Source organism: Stegostoma tigrinum, chromosome 40 (assembly GCF_030684315.1).
Source record: "Stegostoma tigrinum isolate sSteTig4 chromosome 40, sSteTig4.hap1, whole genome shotgun sequence".
NCBI classification, from domain to species: Eukaryota; Metazoa; Chordata; class Chondrichthyes; order Orectolobiformes; family Stegostomatidae; genus Stegostoma; species Stegostoma tigrinum.
Window position 1 is genome coordinate 16,475,917 of NC_081393.1, and position 18,805 is coordinate 16,494,721.

The 18,805-nt window shown below is 41.4% G+C and overlaps 2 protein-coding genes across 3 annotated transcripts; both read left to right on the forward strand.

Moving 5' to 3' along the window:
• Positions 1-3,601: 3,601 nt before the first annotated feature.
• Positions 3,602-16,516, forward strand: LOC125448091 (WW domain-binding protein 1-like). 2 transcript variants are annotated; one of them, XM_048523113.2, is made up of 4 exons: positions 3,602-4,073; positions 11,210-11,312; positions 12,213-12,374; positions 13,119-16,515. In XM_048523113.2, exons 1-4 carry the CDS (start codon positions 3,990-3,992, stop codon positions 13,766-13,768), a joined length of 999 nt encoding a protein of 332 aa, XP_048379070.1. In that variant the 5' UTR covers positions 3,602-3,989; the 3' UTR covers positions 13,769-16,515. The 2 variants fall into 2 exon arrangements, with proteins under 2 accessions (XP_048379070.1, XP_048379071.1); XM_048523114.2 differs by lacking the exon at positions 3,602-4,073 and adding an exon at positions 7,117-8,348 and having other exon boundaries at positions 13,119-16,516.
• Positions 16,517-17,554: 1,038 nt separating this feature from the next.
• LOC125447976 (profilin-2-like) lies at positions 17,555-18,678 on the forward strand. Its single transcript, XM_048522801.2, has one exon. The coding sequence runs from the start codon at positions 18,129-18,131 to the stop codon at positions 18,591-18,593; it is 465 nt and encodes a 154-aa protein (XP_048378758.2). The 5' UTR covers positions 17,555-18,128; the 3' UTR covers positions 18,594-18,678.
• Positions 18,679-18,805: the final 127 nt, after the last annotated feature.

Below are 18,805 nucleotides of genomic sequence, written 5' to 3' on the forward strand. Positions count from 1 at the left end.
TAGCATTTTCTCCACTACCAAAGTTAAGCTAACTGACCTATAGTTCCCACTGCCTTCAAGGTGGAAGCAGAGATGATCAGTGATTTCAAAGGAAATTGAGATTCTGGAAGGAAGAATAAATCTGCAGGGTGGTGGTGATGATAGAGAAAGCATATGGATCTCATTAGGGTGGAATGGACTTGATGGGCTGAACAGCCTCCTGTGTCATAATAACTCAAGGTTCCCCAAGAAATTACATGTTGGAAAGTACAAAAATTATATTTCAATATTTTCTATTCAGTAACTAAATGTCAACTGAGAATCATGACTCCTAAGTATTTGAATGAAAGCATTGTGTCGCACACCACAACTTGTGCTCTTAGTGAAACAAACACTGGCAAGAAACGCCAAGTCATAAAATTTTTTAAAAATCAAGAACAAACCACAGCTTTGAGATTTTTTAAGATAGGTTTAAATTACACTTACTCTTAATATGAAACTATTTGAAAGAATGCTGGAAATCTGATCTTAAAACAGAAAATGTAGAAATACTAGTCAGGTAGCATCTGTGGAAAGTGATAATAGGAGGAAAGACTGGCATTTCTATAGTGTCTTTCAGTGATTCACGCCATCCCAAAGTACTTTAGTTATAATTTTTGAGGTATAGTCATTGTAGTAATGTAGAAAACATGGCAACCACTTTGCACACAAAGATCCCACAAACAGTAATGAGATAAATGATCAGATAAACTTCTTTTTATAATCAGGAACAAAAACAGAAGTTGTTGGAAAAGCTCAGCAGCTCTGGCAACATCCAGACAAAAAAAAATCAGAGTTAACATTCTGGGTCCAGGGTAAGGGTCACCGGACCCAAAAATTTAACTCCGATTTTTATTCTTCACAGATACCAGCAGACCTGCTGAGCTTTTCCAGCAACTTCTGTTTTTGCTCCTGATTTACAGCTTTCACATTTCTTTCGGCTCTTCTTTTTATGATGTTGATTATCATCCACGCCAACATTTCATACTGAGGAACAGAATCAGACTCTCACATCTGTACAGATGTTAGTTAACCAACAGATACAGGAAGACAAGTTTCATAGCCTAGGATGATGCTGTGCCGTCATCGATCAAGGTTGACAATGTGACACTGGAGATTGTTAATAGTCTCACATACCTAGGCTCCAATGTCACCAGCAATGTGTCACTTAATGCTGAAACCTTCATCACAGTAGCAGCTGTCATGTCCAGACCGAGTAAGAGACAGAATGGAGAAGCAACCTGACTGAGAACAACAAACGCTGAATTTTTAAGCATGCGCGCACAAAACACACTTCTGGGGGAAGAAAACACTCAACAGTTTCCACTTTCACTGTTTCAGACATGTCCCAAGTATCTCTTGGTAAAGCTGATGCCATCAACACAAAGGTTCTGGACTGTGTTAATACAATTATCTTACACTCATTGCTAAGCCAGTGCTGGCTTGGCGACATTCATTGAATGGGTGATAACTTCATGTCCAAAAGGTCTCCTGTACAGTGGAACTCACTGGGTCATGACCTCCTGGGTATCCACAACAAGGGAACTTGAGTGATGTGAATATGGCAGACATTTTACTGCTAACTGGATGACAGTTGCTGATTGCTGTGACCTCAGAGGCTGACCATTTGAAAGGGCAATGTAAGCAATAACAAAAAACAAAAATCTCAGTGGGCCAGATGTGGGCCCATGAGACACAGAGCTCAGCAAATCATGCACATTCTCAGCCCATTTAGCAAATGCAGCACAGACTGCTATCCCTGAGTGGGAGATGAGCTGCGCCAAGTGTTGCTAACCCTAAGACCATATGACGCTGGAGCAAAGGAATGGCATTTGGCCCATCAAGTCTGCTTCAAAGTTGAACGAGATCATGGTTGATCTGGTAATCCTCAGCTTCACTTTTCTGCCCTATCCTGATAAGCTTCAATTCCCTTTCTCAGATGATGCCATCTGGTCCTACACTCTTCCACAAGGGGGAGCAATTTTTTTCAGATCTATCTTGTCCCTGTAAGAATATATATTTCAATAAGGTTTCAGTTCAGCCCAACCAGCTTGACCTCTCCTCATAGGACAGTCCCTCCATATCCTGACCAGGCTAGTGAACCTTCTCTAGACTGCATCCAATATCAGTATATCTTTCTGGAGTACAGTGAAAAGTTTACAAGCCATCACATCTGGTGCAATCTTAGGTACAAAGATTCCTAGGTACAGACTCTTAAGCACAAAATTTGCAATATAAAGAAATACAAAGTCTAGCATAGGCTTAGGATCATAGGAATAAATTAGAAAAATCTGAAGTTCGGTGTAACAGTCCTTCCAACCCACTTGTTTGGCACTACATTCACAAGCACTGACTTCCTCCAACCCCAATGCTCAGTAGCAGCAGCATGTACTATCTACAGGATATACTGTAGAAATTCACCAAAAATATATCCCCAGATATCACCTTTCAAACCCACAATCACTTGCATCTAAAAGGACAAGGGCAGCAGGCAGGTGGGAATACTAGCACCTGCAAGTAACCCTCAAGTCACTTAGCATCTTAACTTTGAAATATAATGCCTACTCCTTCACCATTGCTGGGTCAAAATCCTGGAATTCCCTCCCTTAATGGCAGGTGGACCGCAGCGGTTCAAGAAGGCAGCTCACCACCACCTTCTCAAGGGCAGCTAGGGACGAGCAATGAATGCTGGCCAGCCAGTGTCAGTCACATGCCACAAATTAATAAATAAAAATATCCCACTCCACACCAGCACCTAGCTGCCTGTAACTGAAAGACAGACCCCCACTCACACCAACGTAGGAGCTGCCACTGCTTAGGTGCCATCCCTTCACCACTGGGCCCCACCATGCTAATGCTGCCAAATCCCATGCTGAACCCACACAGACCCCTCAACCGGGAGTCCCCTGCACCATGGCCACCGCCAGTGTCAGAGGTTCTGCTCACCCTGACAGCTGGCTCTGAGGAAGCCAGACCTGTGTCAGGTACAATGCATGCATAAACAATGGGTGACTTGGGGATGGGATCCCAGCTTCTGCAGCATTATCTCAAGCACTTCTTCAAGTGACCTTTAACAGATTTTGGTTGGTCTCCTGACCCATCCTTTTGTGCAAAAAAACTAAATTGATGTTTCTTCACAAACTTCACCCAGACGTCATAGAAGTCAACTTGCCTTCTGCTCATCAAAGATAACAAGGTTTAGAGCTGGATGAACACAGCAGGCCAAGCAACATCAGAAGGGTCTAGGCCAGAAACATCAGCTTTCCTGCTGCTCTACACCTTGTTATCTCAGATTCACCAGCATCTGCAGTTCCTCCTACCTTCTGCTCATCAAAACCAGCTGCGGAAACCGCCCTCGAATGATTGACATGAGATTAAACCAATTGGACACCGCAATCCCTGGCACAAGCCAACCAGAAGAAGGAAGTTGGGGAAGAGGGGAGATAACGTGATTGACGGCCATACAGACCAATGGGTTACCGACATGCGGAGGAGTCCGCCCCTTGGAGGCGTGGTTGTGAGTGATTGACAACATGCCAGACCAATAGAACAGTGGGTTGGCGTCCTCTGTCCAATGCGGAATGACGCTGCTTGGCCTGCTGTGTTCACCCAGCTCCACATTTTGTTTTCTCGAACTATATTGATAGTCACCAGAACCCGATTGTGCGGCAAACAATCCATGATTGACATGAACACGAACCAATGGTAGGATGGGACGTGAAAGGGTGGACCTATTGGCATGAGCGGTAGTGCTAATTGACGGCTAGTAATCCAATGGGTTGACGAAGTGTGGAAGGCTCCAGCCTATTAGGGCCCTGTTCGCATTGACTGACAGCGCGATGATCCAATGAGACGGAGGGTAGCTGTGGGTGCCGGCCTCCTGTGGGCGGGCCCACGACCGGCGGAGCTGTGGACGGCTCGGGTGGAAATTTGAACGGAATCTCAATGAGTGCTACCGGCGGTTCCGAGACATGGAGAAGATGATCGTCGGCTTCCTCCTCTTCATCTCCCCGGCTTTCCCCGTCGGGCCGTCGCGGATGGAGCTGCAAGCCGAGGTATGGCCCCGGAGGTGACGCGCCGGCCGGGCATCGCGCTCTAGGAAAGACCGAGGCCTCAGCCATGGTGCTAGGCCGCGGTTGGTGCAGGAGTGGGATATGGGTACGAGTCCGGGTCCGGGTACGGATTGGGGTAAAAGTAGGGTATGGGGAGGAAGAGTTCAAAGGCTTCAAGATGTCCTTATCGTCCCCTCTGCCCAAAGTTGCCCCACCCCCGTGTTAAACCCTTAAACTGCAGCAATTTATCTGAAGGTTGATGCTACAAAGTTATTTTTTAAAATGCGACCTGAAAATTGACACGTTCAAAATCATCACTGCCATTTCCATAGCACCTTTCATCCTACTCAAACATTCTGAAATACACGAGTTACTGTGGGATGGATGTGTTCCCACCTGTGAGGGGGATTTCCATTCAAGTGGCATGGAGTAGGGGGGTCGCTCGAGTAAAACTGAGTTTGAAAGAACATTTTCTTCTGCGCGGGGGTGAATCTATGGATTTCTCTACCCCAGAACGTTGTGGAAACTAGATCACTGAAAGTACTTCAGGAAGAGTTGGGTGTGTAGGTAGGTTTTTGAAATATCAAAGAGTTGAGAGTTCTGAGGAGTTGGCACAAAAGCTGAGGCCTGGGCAGATCAGATAGAGTCATGATCTTATTAGAATGGTGGGGCAGGCTTGAGGGATTGAATAGCTTTCTCCTGCTGTTTATTACGTTCTCACCCAAGGACTTCACAGGAGTCATAGAGCTGTACAGCAATGGAAACACACCCTTTGGTCCAAATCATCTATGCCAACAGAATATTCTAAATTAATCTAGTTCCATTTGCCAGCATTTAGCCCATTATCCCGTGAAACCCTTCTCATTCATATACCCAGCAAGATGCTTTTTAAATATTGTAATTGTACCAACTTCCAATGCAGCTCACTCTGTACACATGCTGCCTTGTGCACAATAAAGTTGTCCCTTTTAAATTTTTCCTCTCTCACCTTATACCCATACCCTCTAGTTTTGGATTACCCATCACTGGGGAAAATACCTTGGTTATTCAGCCTATCCATGCCCCTCATGATTTTAGAAACCTCTACAAGGTCACCCCCCGCCCCCAACCTCTGACACTCCAGGGAACATTGCCCCAGACTATTGGGATGAAACTTTGACACAAAAAACACCACTAAGCGTCAGGGTGACATTAGGATAAATGACGCAAGAAGCTGGACTAAAGAGAAAAATTTTAGAGAGTGACTAAAATTAAGAGAACATTGGAGAAATTTAAGAGGGGTGAAAACTTTGCTAATTGTGGAACAATTAAAGCTGAGGACAGGCAAGAGGCCAGAAAGAGGGGAATGTGGATCACAATCCTTTTAACGTTTGGGGGACTAATTCACAAGCCTGCAAAGCAAGCATAACAGTTAGTTGTGGCGGGGTACAAAAGCAAGGAAGCTTTTCTTTTGATCAGTGAATCTTACTAAATATCCAAGCCCACGAGACCCAAGGTGACTGATACTAAAGGACTGATTTACAAAAAATAAAACAGTTTGCAAGAATACGTAAGTTAGAAAGTTGTACTAAACCTTAATGATGTAGTTTTGATGTTGGCTGGAAATATAGTGGTTAATTCTTGACACCACACTGGTGCCACATCTTGCAGTTGTGGGGAAACACTAACAGCTAGGATTGTTATCTCTGAGAAAAGGTTAAAGGGAGGTTTGTGATACTACAGGTTATGTGGGGACTTTAATGAGGATGAATAGCAAGAAACTGTTTCTACTGGCAAGAGGATCAGTACAATCCAACATGGATTGAAGGTAATTGGTGAAAAGACCAGCTGTGAGATTTGGAGAAACTACTTACAAAGTCATTTTGTGATCTGAAATCCCACTTGCTTCCAAAGGAGATATAAAGATTATACACTTGAAAAGGAAATAATTGAGCGGTTAACTTATTGAATAGCTATTTCGAGTATAAAGCTGGTAAAGTGGGTTGAAAGGCCTCCTCTGTGTTGTCATGAATGTCTGCGTTGTGGCTATATTAAATTAGATTTGTCAGACACATCACTTGGTCCTTTTATGTTACTTGTAGTGTGATATGATGTTGTCGGTTAAGTGTTACAGGAATAAGTGGGCCATCTATAGGATTACAGTTACGGGGATTGTTGAGCAATTTCTTTATTCACATTTATTTTGAGTGTTTGTATCTGTATAATGTTTAGGTCTGTGTTATTTTAAAAGAAAGCCATGAAATAATTTATTGTCATACATGTTTGGAAGAAAGTTGAAATTGACTTTTCCCGGCTTTCAGTTTTTAGTGTAGAAAGCAAATCGCCTGTTCAAAAAGCTCAGTGTCTGCCTCAGTGAGTTTTGAAATTTGACATTTCTTTAACCTTAAGTTGAAGCACGTCCCAACTGAGAGCTGTTCCTACTCCGTACAGTGTGCATGTACTGGTATAAATGTGCCCTCAGGACAACATAGGTTTTTGACTTCAGCATTTCTGTAAACTTCCATGGTGTCAGAACAGTTTACAAATGCTTGGCTGGGAGCCAAACCCCTTTGAAGTATATTTCCACTTACTTTTGCGTAATTGAATTGTAGAGCTTATTAAACTGCTCCAAGTGTCTCTAATTTATGTACATAAGTAATGACTTCAGTGTTATCCACACCCAATGTCCATTTTTATATGCTTGACCTGTGGTTTGCACTTTCGTCACTGTAAACGTTTCCCATCAATGTGCTGGCTTGAAATGAGTGTTATGGACTATTGCACTTGAATCATATTTATAGAATTCTCTATGAAAAATAAAAATCTTTACCATTTGAATTGTGTTTTTTTTAATAAATCAGCATTTGTTCTAGAGCAATATAGATTGGTGTTGTGTAGGATTGTATGAGAGCATCAAGGTTTTGGTGTTCCCAAGCACATTTTGCGTTTTCCGTTCAGCACAGTGGATGGAGATGGCAGATTGCTGCTGAAGGAGGTTTATCGATTGATGTGGACACTGTACACTACCAACCCGGTGTAACTATGGTGGAGAATGTAAATATTTAAGGTGGCAGTTGGAGTGCTTTTCAAGCCAATGGTATTATTTTCAATGATGTTCAGCTTTTTGGGTATTGCTGGGGCTTCACTCATCAAGGACAGTGAACAGTATTCCATTAAACTTGTGGAGGTGGATACGCTTTGGGGAGTGAGGAGTTACTCACCACAAAATCCCCTGCCTCTGATCTGTTCCGGTGAGCACTGTTTATAAGTGCAGAGGCTACAGATTGAGTCTGAATCTGAGATCGCTGATAAGTCCAATCCATAATCAAAGCAGAATGGAAGCGAGTCATTGTTTGACCCTGAGAGAAAAGGAGGAGAAAAGACTGATATTCTCTGGAATCTAAAAGAATGAGAGAAGATGGAGTATCATACGTTTCTGTATGAAGGGGACCTTGTTGGCATGATGCTTAGAGCCTGTTCATCTTGGTTGGAAGTATCAAGTTTTTGCACAGCAGCTGTTTTAGAGTTGGATGAGAATTTCTTCATTTGCACAGTTTGAATTTCTGGAATTCTCTCTGGGTCGCTGTTTAATCAAAGAATATATGCTAGACTGAGGCAGCTAAATCTTTTGAATGCTAAGGGAAGCAAGGGATCGGAGAACGAAATGGAACAGCAGGCTCAGAGTGTGACCTACTCTTGCTCATATTCCTTACATGATTGAAAACACATGATGGTGGAGGGACTGCAGTTGATCTTGGCACTCCTGGGAGGGCGTGAAGAGCTCTCATTTTAGTTCCTATTGAGCTAGCCATGCTGGAAGTGCTTTTGCATGGCTTCTGGCCTTGGTCTAAAGTGCCTTTTAGGTGTTAACAATGTCCTGATCAGCTCTGATGCATCCTCTTGTTAAAATATTGTGTGTCTGCTCCCTTTTGTAAAGTGCCAGATGACCATTTGTGGTTGCAGAGTTATGTGATTTCTACAGGAGAGCATGGTAGCAAATTGCAGAGGAAAAAAGAAAGAGGAAAGCAAAAGGTCTCACTCCGAAAACAAAATGAGTAAACAGTGGGATGATATTGCAGCAAGTCATCCACCTTCCCAAGATCAGACAAGTTTAAAAATAGCATTGGACGGTGGTGACTTAGAAGTAATTCAATCACGGTTCTAATGATTAGTGAACATCAGCAGACCCTAGAGATCAAATTACTGCTATGAACTTGCCATGGTTCACTTAAATTTAGTCGAAGTTCTGACTTTGAACACGGCAAACTGCTGAGCCCAACCACAATGGAAGTGTTCCAGGTACAATTAACCAGACCTTTTGCTTTCTGACATTTTGACAAGTAGCTGACGTGCTTTTTAATAAAATAAAACGGATGTTTAGATCAGATAGAGAAGAACTGCTGTTTGGATGTGCAATTGTCAAAATATACGTCTATACAACTTTGTCCAGTGCATTGCATGCTGAAACTTTCGTACACCCTTTTCAAAAAAAAAGCGTCTTTGCCACCTGGAGAAATGGATATATTCACCTTTTGATCCCTTTTGGGTTCTTGTACAGTCAGGCAAGTTACTAACAAAACATCAGAAATGTTTTGTTTTCAATATAAGCTCCAAGATCAGAAATGTGAGGCTTTGTCCTTTTATTCTCACATTGATCAAATGTTTAGGAATCGTGACTTCCAAGTAACCTTGAGACGAGTAACTGAATGTAGGGGGATCCATTTTGTGCTGTACAGTTGTCATGAAACCATTTCTTCCATCATTTCATAGTGTTAGTTAGGTGCTGTTTGAATATTCCAGCTGCCACTCCTCCTCTAAGTCCTCCGTTTTTTTTTAAATGACAGTTCTGCATAGTCTGAATATTTCCAGGTACACCAGCCGGTTTCTTAGCTTTCAATATAAGTTCTGGAACAGCTCAGCAGGTCTGGCGGCATCTGTGAGGAAAAGATCATAGTTAACGTTTTGGGTCCAGCGACTCTTCCTCGAAACTCAAGGGTCACCTGACCCAAAACATTAACTCAGATTTTTGTCTTCCTGGATCTGCCAGACCTGCTGAGCTTTTCCAGCACCTTCTGTTTTTGGTCCTGTTTTGTATTATCCACAGTTCTTTGTTTTTCTGTGCTTTCAACTATGTTTTTCAAGTTGATACAGTTCCTGTTGGTGTACCGGTGTTAAAACCAGTTCAACTTGCCTGCAAGCAACTGTAATTTGCAGACAGCAAATGGTGATTGATGAATTCTGGAGCCTGCTGCTAGTGTAACATTGCACAGCAGAAAAGGTTCCAGGAACTTTTTATTAATATGACTTGCACTTAAAATTCCACAAACTTTTGTGCCAGTTACGTCAATTTTGCATATACCAAATTGAAAAATAACAAGGTGACTAAGTGGCGATCTCTTGAAACCTTGAGTTTTCAAATTAGGCGTTTTTCTTGTTAACAGAACCAAGAGGCTGACTGGCATGCAGCATTTATAACAAACGGCCTTGCATTTAAAGAGCACCTTTTTTGTTTTTGGCTGGAAAATGTCTCAATCCAAGAAATTAGATGGTGCAAGTAAAGACAAAAGTTGATATCAAAGCATGCAATTATAGAGCCAATGGTGGTTGAATGAAGGACCTGTGGTTTAAAGTCAAAAGTACTGCAGGTGACAGCAGCATTGATCAACTGATGAGGTGAAGCAAAGCTGTGGAAGGTTGAGGAAGTAGTGGCTTGCTTTGTGATAGCAAAGATCAGGGTTTTCAACGTCAGTGTGAAATAGAGTGCAGGATAATAAAAGCAAAATATTGTGGACACTGGAAATCTGAAAAAAAGCTCTCAAATGCTGGGGAAACACAGTAGAGGTTTACTAAAAGAAAGGATAGTTAGAGATGGGGCAATAGTTTACAAAGATAGCGGATCTATGACGTGAAAATGAAGAAAAATAAAAAATGGTTTCCTATATCAACTGATGTAGAAGTCAGCAAAAGATATTAGTTGATTTTTGTAGAAGAGAAGAAATGGGTTGTATGGGAAGCTGAGAGAATGCAAAATGGGAAGAAGAGTAAAAACAGAGCTTGAGATTTTTTTTTGGAGGAAGGGAGGTTTGTGGCAGAGGCAAATGACCACTCTTCATCTTTGTGACAAGTCCACAAGCAGCTCACAATTGAAGGTGAGTGCACAGGGAAAGTCAGGTTTATCAAGAGTGAAGCAGTGAGAAATTGGACAGAAGATTGTGCTTTATCCACTGACACTTGTTTATATGCTGCAGTCTTTGCCCATGGTTATAAATAGAAAGAGGTCACTGGTGGTTCCAGAGAAATTATTTTGCTTTTGAGGGGTGTGTTACCTGTAGGCCATCAAATACACTGGTGGGGCTTTAGTTAAGTTAATCAACTGAGGTCTAAAGGATACAGAATAGAGTTCAAAAGTGCGTTAGCGAGTTGCTGAAACCAGGCCAAGTACAGAGTGAAGTACATTTGGAAGAGAAATGAAAGCACTGATGACAGAAGGCAATGGGAAGTGGAGACAAATAAGAATGGGGGGCAAGGTGGGAGGCAGGCAAGATGACAAGGCTGTGAATCTCTGGAGTGCTTCAAAGGAGGGAGAAGGTAAATGGGAAGTGGTGTGTGCTTGGTGTGATGGTCTGCAAGAGAAAGGATTGGACATTTAGGATTGCTGTTCATGAGGCAGAATAGAGTACCTTAATGTGCTTGTGAAAATGCTGAAAACAATTTTTTTTCCCTGCCATTTCACATGAAAGCAACCACGAATGCTGAGGTTACAACGTGCTTGAACGGCTTCTTCCACAGGGATCTGACGCATATTGATGGTATATGGAACTCTTAAAGAAATTCAGTCTGTTTGCAATATGTAACAAGGACAGGCCATTCAAACCATTCCTTTGTTGTACTGAAATTACTGTTTCTTGACGTTCTGGAATTTTTGCTCTTTCCATTTATTCAAAGGTGTAAGGCATGTTTCACTTGGATTCAATTTTTTTTTAAATTCTGGCCTTTCAAAATCTTTTGAGTATTTCCAACTTTAAAAGTTCATATCAAGATTAAAATGAGCCCCGACATAACACCTTTTCATTGGCAACCAATTTTTATATTTTACAACCTTTTGTAGCATGTCATTGATTGTACTTGTGGGCTGTTCTTACACTCTCTCATCTTTTCAGGCTAAAGAATTATGTTTTGGAGTGAACAACGAGCCTTACTGGTGTGAGACAGGATATTGCTGTGGGGAGACGGAATGCTGCACCTACTATTACGAACTATGGTGTAAGTTTTGAATAGGGGCACAGAAATCTGTTTCAGGATTGTGTTTCTCAAAGTCTTTGGCACAAGTGGAAGTTTCCTTGTGGCCTGGAATAGGACTTGTGAATGATATGGCAGATTCACGCAACTTCCTTTGACACAATTGGCATCAGTTTGCTTTCTCTCACTCAGTGCTGTTGAAGGACCCAATTATCTTACCTTACAGCTGGTTGTTCTCCATGTTACACACTTTCCTACGTGCAGAAGAGGAGGCAATAGTGCAGACATTGAAGAGCTGGAGTGTAGTCCACCTGAAACTTGAAAATCTGGTCAGGGTATTGAACTACTTGCTATCCAATACAGGAATCCCTAAGGACAGTGTGTTAGAACAAGCACCATCTGCATAATCCGGAACTAATTGCAAGTGTTTAAAATTATATCACATTTTCGAGAGAAGTGCCAGGATGTTTTTGTTTGCAGGGAGACTGCTGGCCAAGGTATCAGGAGCTTTCTGCTGTTCTTTGGACAATGCTATAGAATCTTTGACACCCAACTAAGACAATAGATGAAGCCTTATTTTCCCACCTCCGACCACCCAATTACACTGAAACCCATTTGGCAACACTGACCTGCCCTCAAAATGCCACTGCTCTCAATTCTGGGTGAGGTGGTCAAACAGGCTATCTGAAAGGTGATTCTGTATCCTGCAGCCTCTGTACAGATGACAAAAGCATTAATGCATTTATATGCCACCATATGTATGATTTATTTAATTGGCTCTAGTTACAAGGTGTGAAATGAAAACTAATAAATTGAGCCTTGTTCATTAAATGACTTGCCAAGATATGTTTTGTCTGTTTTGTATTGGCTCATCTAAGTAAAACACAATGCTGAGTCACTTTTTGTTCTGCCTGACTGTGGCAGGGTTCTGGCTGGTCTGGACTATCATTATTATGCTCAGTTGTTGTTGTGCGTATCGACACCGACGTGTAAAACTACGGTTGCAACAGGAGCAACGTCAGAGGGAAATCAGCTTGATGGCCTACCAGGGCGCTAGTACTTACACAACACAGCCACTGGATTTAAGTGAGTAAGCCGTGTATGTGAGATCTTTGCGAGGGGCATTGCGCAATACCTATTGTTAAATCTCTCATTTTCTGTTTCACAGAATAAAATACTGCCACAGCTCTCCTATGGCCTTACCCATTGCACATGGGGCAGTGCATTCAGTCCGTTATACACAGCATTCATTTTCTCCGCTGCTTTTCACTGGTATTTTCTGTTTATCTGCTTGAATATTTATTTTGGTCAAATATCTTTTGTGTACTGATTTCTTCCATTCTCTAGCAATCTCCAGCACAACTTCATTTGTCATTCTCTCACTAAGGTGTGGAGAACATTCTTCTAAATGTCTACAGTTTATCAATAATCCCTTTGTTTGCTGATCATGTCTGAGTCACGTAAGCCAGATAATAAAATGTAGCTGCTCACTCTTCCCTGGAGATTCAGATTTAGTTCCTTCATTCCAGCAAAGCTTGTTATACGACAGGTCCATTTAAAAGTAAAAGCAGACTCCTCTCCTTTCTCATGTTCCATTTCCAGTTCTGATAAAGTTATGCAGTTGAAAAAGGTGATGTACAGTTCAGGATAGTTGTGGAAATAATTCATGATTGTGTTCCCTTTTGGCACCTGCTTCATGTTGATGAGGATGATTAGGAGCTCACCCTGTGTGGTACGCAGCACATGCATCTTTTGTTTAACTAGCAAAAAAGTCCTGTTATACACATTCAATGGGCTAAATGTTTTTGTTTTTTCCACCCCTTCTGACAGGATTCTGGACAAACTGTAAGCTCCCAGACTACGAGGAAGTGGCAGGACACCCTCCAACACCCCCACCTCCTTATACTGAACTACAGCAGCAGAACACACAGACCTCTACCTATGAAAATGTGGTTGTCGAGAGCCAGCCTGCTTTACAGGAGTCTGTAAACTCACTTGCATTAGAGGCAACACAAGAAGCAGAGGCAACACAAGAAGCAGAGTCTAACTCATCCACTCATGAACAGGAGGATGACCAGGTGTCTGATGACCCCACAGAGGTATCACCCACTTATCCAGCTGACAGAGAAAATGGTGACATTATTCAAGAGGAGGAATCTGCTGCACTCTCGGCCTCCGATTTTAAAATGTTGGATACGGATTCCGACCTATGTGATCAAGGGGAAGGGAAGGAAGAAAGCTCAAGGCATAGGCGGATCACAGGAGACTCTGGCATTGAGGTGTGCGTGTGCCAGTTGGATGAGGACTCTTACCATGAGGAAGTGGGCCTGATGGGTGGTGTGAGCGCCTCTGAATGTTGCGAGTCCCCGTCATCTTATAGCTCTCACCTTCACACAGAGCAGCTCTCCAAGCAGGCTGCTAATACACACCCTCAACTGCATACTGCTAAAGAACGAGAGGAGGATGGTGACATTGTGTAGCATGTGCCATTGCCCCTGGTACACAAGTGAAACACACAGATGGTGCAATCATGACTGCTGACTGTTCAGCATCAATTCTGGACTTATCCAGCGTTTTCCATAAGGTGCCTGAAATACATCAGGTGTAAGATGCAGGTTGTAGTCTATAGATGTAGTAGTTTGGATCTGTCCAGGGTTTCGCAATCAGAGTTTCTTCTAACCTTCTCTAAAAATTGACTGTAGCACTATGTACTGCTTTGGTAATTTTTCAAATCTTTGTCTTCAGAACCTCTCGTATTGAAAACATTTGACTTTCTTTTTCAAAAAGGGAGTGGGAAACAAAATCTTTCCAAAAAGAAACATCTCCTGAGACTATGCCATTTTGAGTAGGATGGTATGGGCCTGTGGTCCAGCCGTTCATCAGTACTGTTGTGCAGGTTGCTTTAGTTAATGGCATCGTTCTTTTTACCTCCTCATGGTCATATGCCACATATACTTGGAGCTCCTCATAGAAAGGCCAGCCAAGGATGAACAGATCACTATGTGGTGACTCTATGCCTGTGGTGCAGCACATTGACTCATTACTGCCACATGCCTCCAGGGCATACTCTTCACTTTGTTAATTTATTAGCAGTGGACCTGTTGGATGCAACGTGTTGAGATGGGCGTTTAGTTTTCACATGTTATGTTGTCTAAACTGCACTAACGCATCAAATATTTCTAAATACGAGTTTACTTTTTTTAAAAAGTTTAACTTAGATTTGGGCCTACCAACTATTATTTCTGTGGTACTGTTGGTAGAAGTTTAACTGAAACTTTTTACCAATGAATGTTTATGTACAAGTGAAATACAAAGCCTTTATATTCATGTTAAATATAGCACCCACAGCAAAAAAAAACCAAACCCAAAGGCATTCACTTATTGGATACTAATACTGTTTGTATGAGAAAGTAGATAATGTGAGATGTGCAGTTTTTCTGCCCAGTTGCAATAAGCTTGCAGTTCTGAAGGGTCACTGGATTCGAAATGTTAACTCTGCTTTCTCTCCACAGATGCTGTCAGACCGCTGAGTTTTTCTAATACATTCTGATGTTGTAATGCTTGGGGAATGGTGAGTGCATTTTCAGCTATAGGGGAAAATAGGTACGGGACTAATACATATTGGTACCAAGTTTAAAAGTGTGTTGGGTTAAACATGTTGCTTTTCTCCTCTTGTTGACCGGACAATCTATATTTCTGCAGTTCACTTTAAAGCCAAGAGTTGAGTACAGTGTTGTACAATAATTTATAACCTTAAGTACCTCTGATTAATCAGCTTCAGTGTCAAGGAAAAGACAATAATTCTAGAGTCAGCTATTGCATATGAGCAAGGAAGAATAGTTTTGTAACAGAAATGCTGCAGAACATGGGGTGAAATTGATCTATAGTGACTGTTGTTGAACAACAATCCTTATTTGTTTTGCTAGACCTATATAGTCCAAACACACTCCCAAAACTTGGAGGAAAGCATCATGTGCCACAATAAAACTGCTGCTAAAAGTCAAGGGAGCTAGGTTGAAAATTAAGCAAGGAGTCAAGAAATATATTCTGAATTGGACTGAAACTTGAGTCACATGGTTCTGCATTTCATAAAACGTTGGGTGAGCATGAAGGAAAAATGTACAACCAGTGCCTTGCAAATAACAGGGCTGAGCAGACGATTGTCTTCTTTTAAAAGAAGACATTTTTGCAAAGTACAAGTATTGAAAATGTCTGTTGATTAAAGTGGAATGAGGTGTTGCATTACATGCTTTCAATGTGAAATCTGAACTCATTGAATGATAGTCTGGATAATTTAGGTAGCATACTCACCACATCAGGCCAGCGTCATACATTCAGGGAGTGTTTATTACAAATACTCGAGAATGAAAGTTGGCCACACTTAATGCTCTTAGTATCGATTTTGACTGAGAACAAAGAATTAAAGACTTGTGCTCTGCGTTACAGAAGCAAATGTCACAAGCCACAATATTGTGAAAGGAAAGAGCAGCTTCCAAAAAAGAACCTTCAAGTGAACAAATAGAAATAGAACAACTAGAGTATTGTATACTTTCCCTAACATCAGATAAAGTTAGGCTTATGAATACAACTGCTAAAAACCCTTACTGACAATGTACAAAGAGGTTTGTGGCAAAACTAAGCTGATGGTAAGCAAAATATTTAAAATTCCAGTATGAAACTCCTCCTTCAATCACAAAGCCAAGTAGTGATGACTGGAGGCCTTTTAATTCTGATATTATAGATATTTGGGAAAACAAGCAAGTAAGAAAGCCTGATCCTCGAATTAACACAAGAGAACTGAAAAGGTTGCTTCCGATGAGAGAGACAGCACATTCAATCAGCAATCAGAAAGAAAGTTGATTTCTCCTCCAGTGACATGTAAAGAACAATGTGCTTAGACGTTGAGTTGGAAAAGAAAGTTTAGCTGTAGATTCTTCTTTGAATCTATGAGCAGACCAGGAAACATATGGAGCTGTAGGGACAGAAACCTAGAGGGCAAGGGAAAGAGGAAAAACAGATATTCAGATCCTCAGACAGTGTCTTTTTAAGTAGGTAATGAGGTATCCTTTTAAAATATTAGCTTGAGGAAGATTGTCTTTTTTTTGCAGTAGTGAAATGCAGTTATATTTTGATGCCTTTTTAATAAGAAACATTTTAATTTTGTAATACTTTGATAGACAATGCATGTTCAAAGGTTGATGAAATTTCGTTGTACAATCTCAGTTACAGTGCTGAAGTCTTTCATATATAAAATAAAAACAAGTTATTTGCTGTTTTGGATTATGACTTTGTAGTTTTGAATCACAGTGAGATTTGGTGGAAAAGTGGACTTGTCTGATCCTGCAAACCAAAATAAACTTCAAAATGTCATGCACAGGATAGAGACTAGGTTAGAGTTACAGATTTGGGATGGGAAGGAATTTCCTGACAGTAATGTTAAGCGTGCATTCCTCAAACACAGATTTACAAAGGGCCTTGTTTCCTCGTGCAAGATTGAAATTATCATCTGTTAACTGTCTTTTAAGGACTATATGTTATTTACAGCAAATAGTCTAAAAGTCTAATATCCTTTGAAATCATTCCCATCTTGTTCATTCAAAGGTTGCCTCCCCAAAATTATGGCAAATGATGCCTACAAGTAAATCCTACTTAACTTTGGGACTGCACAGAATTACAAATTTCAGCACAAGAAATAGGCTATTGTCAAGGTGCAAGTTGGAATGAATGTTCATTCAATTTACCCTTTCAATTTTTTCTTAGGTAAGCTAATAACACTCAAATGCTGAGACTGATCCTGCCACAACAGACCCTTGTACTACTTCTTACACAGCTAATTTTGTGAGCTAGAAAATTTGCAAAGGGCTGTTGCGAGTCTTGTTGTCTAATTGATAAACATAACCAAACATTAAAATGAGTCAGTTTCTGGAGCTCAGTGTGGCACATGAAGATGTTCAGATTTTGCTCAAATTCCCCTTAGTCAGGTGCAGGAAAGCTCAGTGAATCAGCAATAACTTGGGGAAGAAAAAGAGTAGAATCCCCACAATGTAGAAGCAGGCCATTCAGCTCCTCAAGTCCACAGAAACCTGAAGCATCCCTGTAACCCTGCATTTCCCATGGCTAATTAGCCTGCACAGCCCTGGATACACTGGGCAATTTAGCATGACATGTACATCTTTGGACTTGCATCTCAATCCTGTAAAGATATCAGCATCTTCCCTTGCTGAGCTCTACTTAAAGTCTTTTTCTTTTTCCGCCAGCAATGGATGCCAAACACTCCAAGTGATGACCTATGAAGCAAATCAAAATTCGGAAAGCATTCTACTGATATAGCAGCGTAATGATTTCCCAAGCTCCCAGTACAAAGTAGTAACAAACTGACTGCATTCTGAAAGCGAGAGAGCCACTGTTACTGAAGCAAATGGACATCAGGGATGCAGATGAAGTCAGAAATGGAGAAGTGCAGAGATCTTAGGAGAGGGAGTTAATTTGACAACCAGGATGGGCATTTCACTTTTGAGCATTAGCGGACATGAGATGTAGAAGGCAACACAAATACTTTGTGTATTTTGTTTGGTTAAATCATAAACACCAAACGGTTCAAAAATATATTGTGATGTCACAGTAACCCTGGTTGTCACAGTGTTTGTGACACCAAGAGTTGAAAATTGATCTAGATACTTGCACATTGCATTTTCTTTCCCAGCTTTATCCTGCACACTCTATTTGCTACTCTCTCTCTTTCCAAGTGTGTTGTCTACTGCAACAGAACAATTTAGAGCAACTTTGCAAGAAATTCAATCTGAAAACCGAAAAACGTCACTGACTTTGGCACTCTGTCTCATGTTAAACCAGACCCCACTGGGGTCTGCTTCATATAACAGGATGCTGGGCTGGGATGAGTACGTGAGAAGTTTGCTTGCGGATGGGTTATGCCAAGATGCAGCAGTATTTGCATGCTCATGGCCCAGGCTGCTGGCTGCCAAACAGCAAGGACTGTTTGAGCAAATGAGCCCTCAGGAAATCAAAGCCATTGTCAGCAGTGATCGGAAGACCTTCCTCGTCAAAGGGCTCACTGTTGGCGGTAAGAAGTGCTTTGTCATCAGAGATAACTTTCATGTGGATGGGGATTACACCATGGATATCAGGATGAAACGATGGGACAGCAACCATCCTTGCCACAGCATAGCCATTGCTAGGTCCAACAAAGTCTTCATCATGATTATGGGTAAGAGAGGGGTCCATGGAGGAACGCTCAACAAAAAGGCATTTCAGATGGCAAACTATATTAGAAAGTCTGGCTGTTAGGAAGTTGCCATTAAAAGCTGACTGCGGCTGCTTCTGTGGATGGTCATCGTAACAACATTGCAACTCTTTCAAATAAAAATTATTCATAGAAAAAACGGTTGAAATCCATACGTTTTATGCCCTTAAACTATAGAAATTGAGTTTGCAATGCTGAATACAACAGAAAAATTACTTGCATTTATCTCCAATAAACATAAAAAAGGTTTGAGGGT

Coding starts and splice junctions, on each gene's coding strand:
- LOC125448091 (XM_048523113.2), top strand. CDS start 3,990: ATGGAGAAGATGATCGTCGGCTTCCTCCTCTTCATCTCCCCGGCTTTC. Junction 4,074..11,209: donor GGATGGAGCTGCAAGCCGAG/GTATGGCCCCGG, acceptor TCATCTTTTCAG/GCTAAAGAATTATGTTTTGG. Junction 11,313..12,212: donor CTACTATTACGAACTATGGT/GTAAGTTTTGAA, acceptor TGACTGTGGCAG/GGTTCTGGCTGGTCTGGACT.
- LOC125447976 (XM_048522801.2), top strand. CDS start 18,129: ATGTTAAACCAGACCCCACTGGGGTCTGCTTCATATAACAGGATGCTG.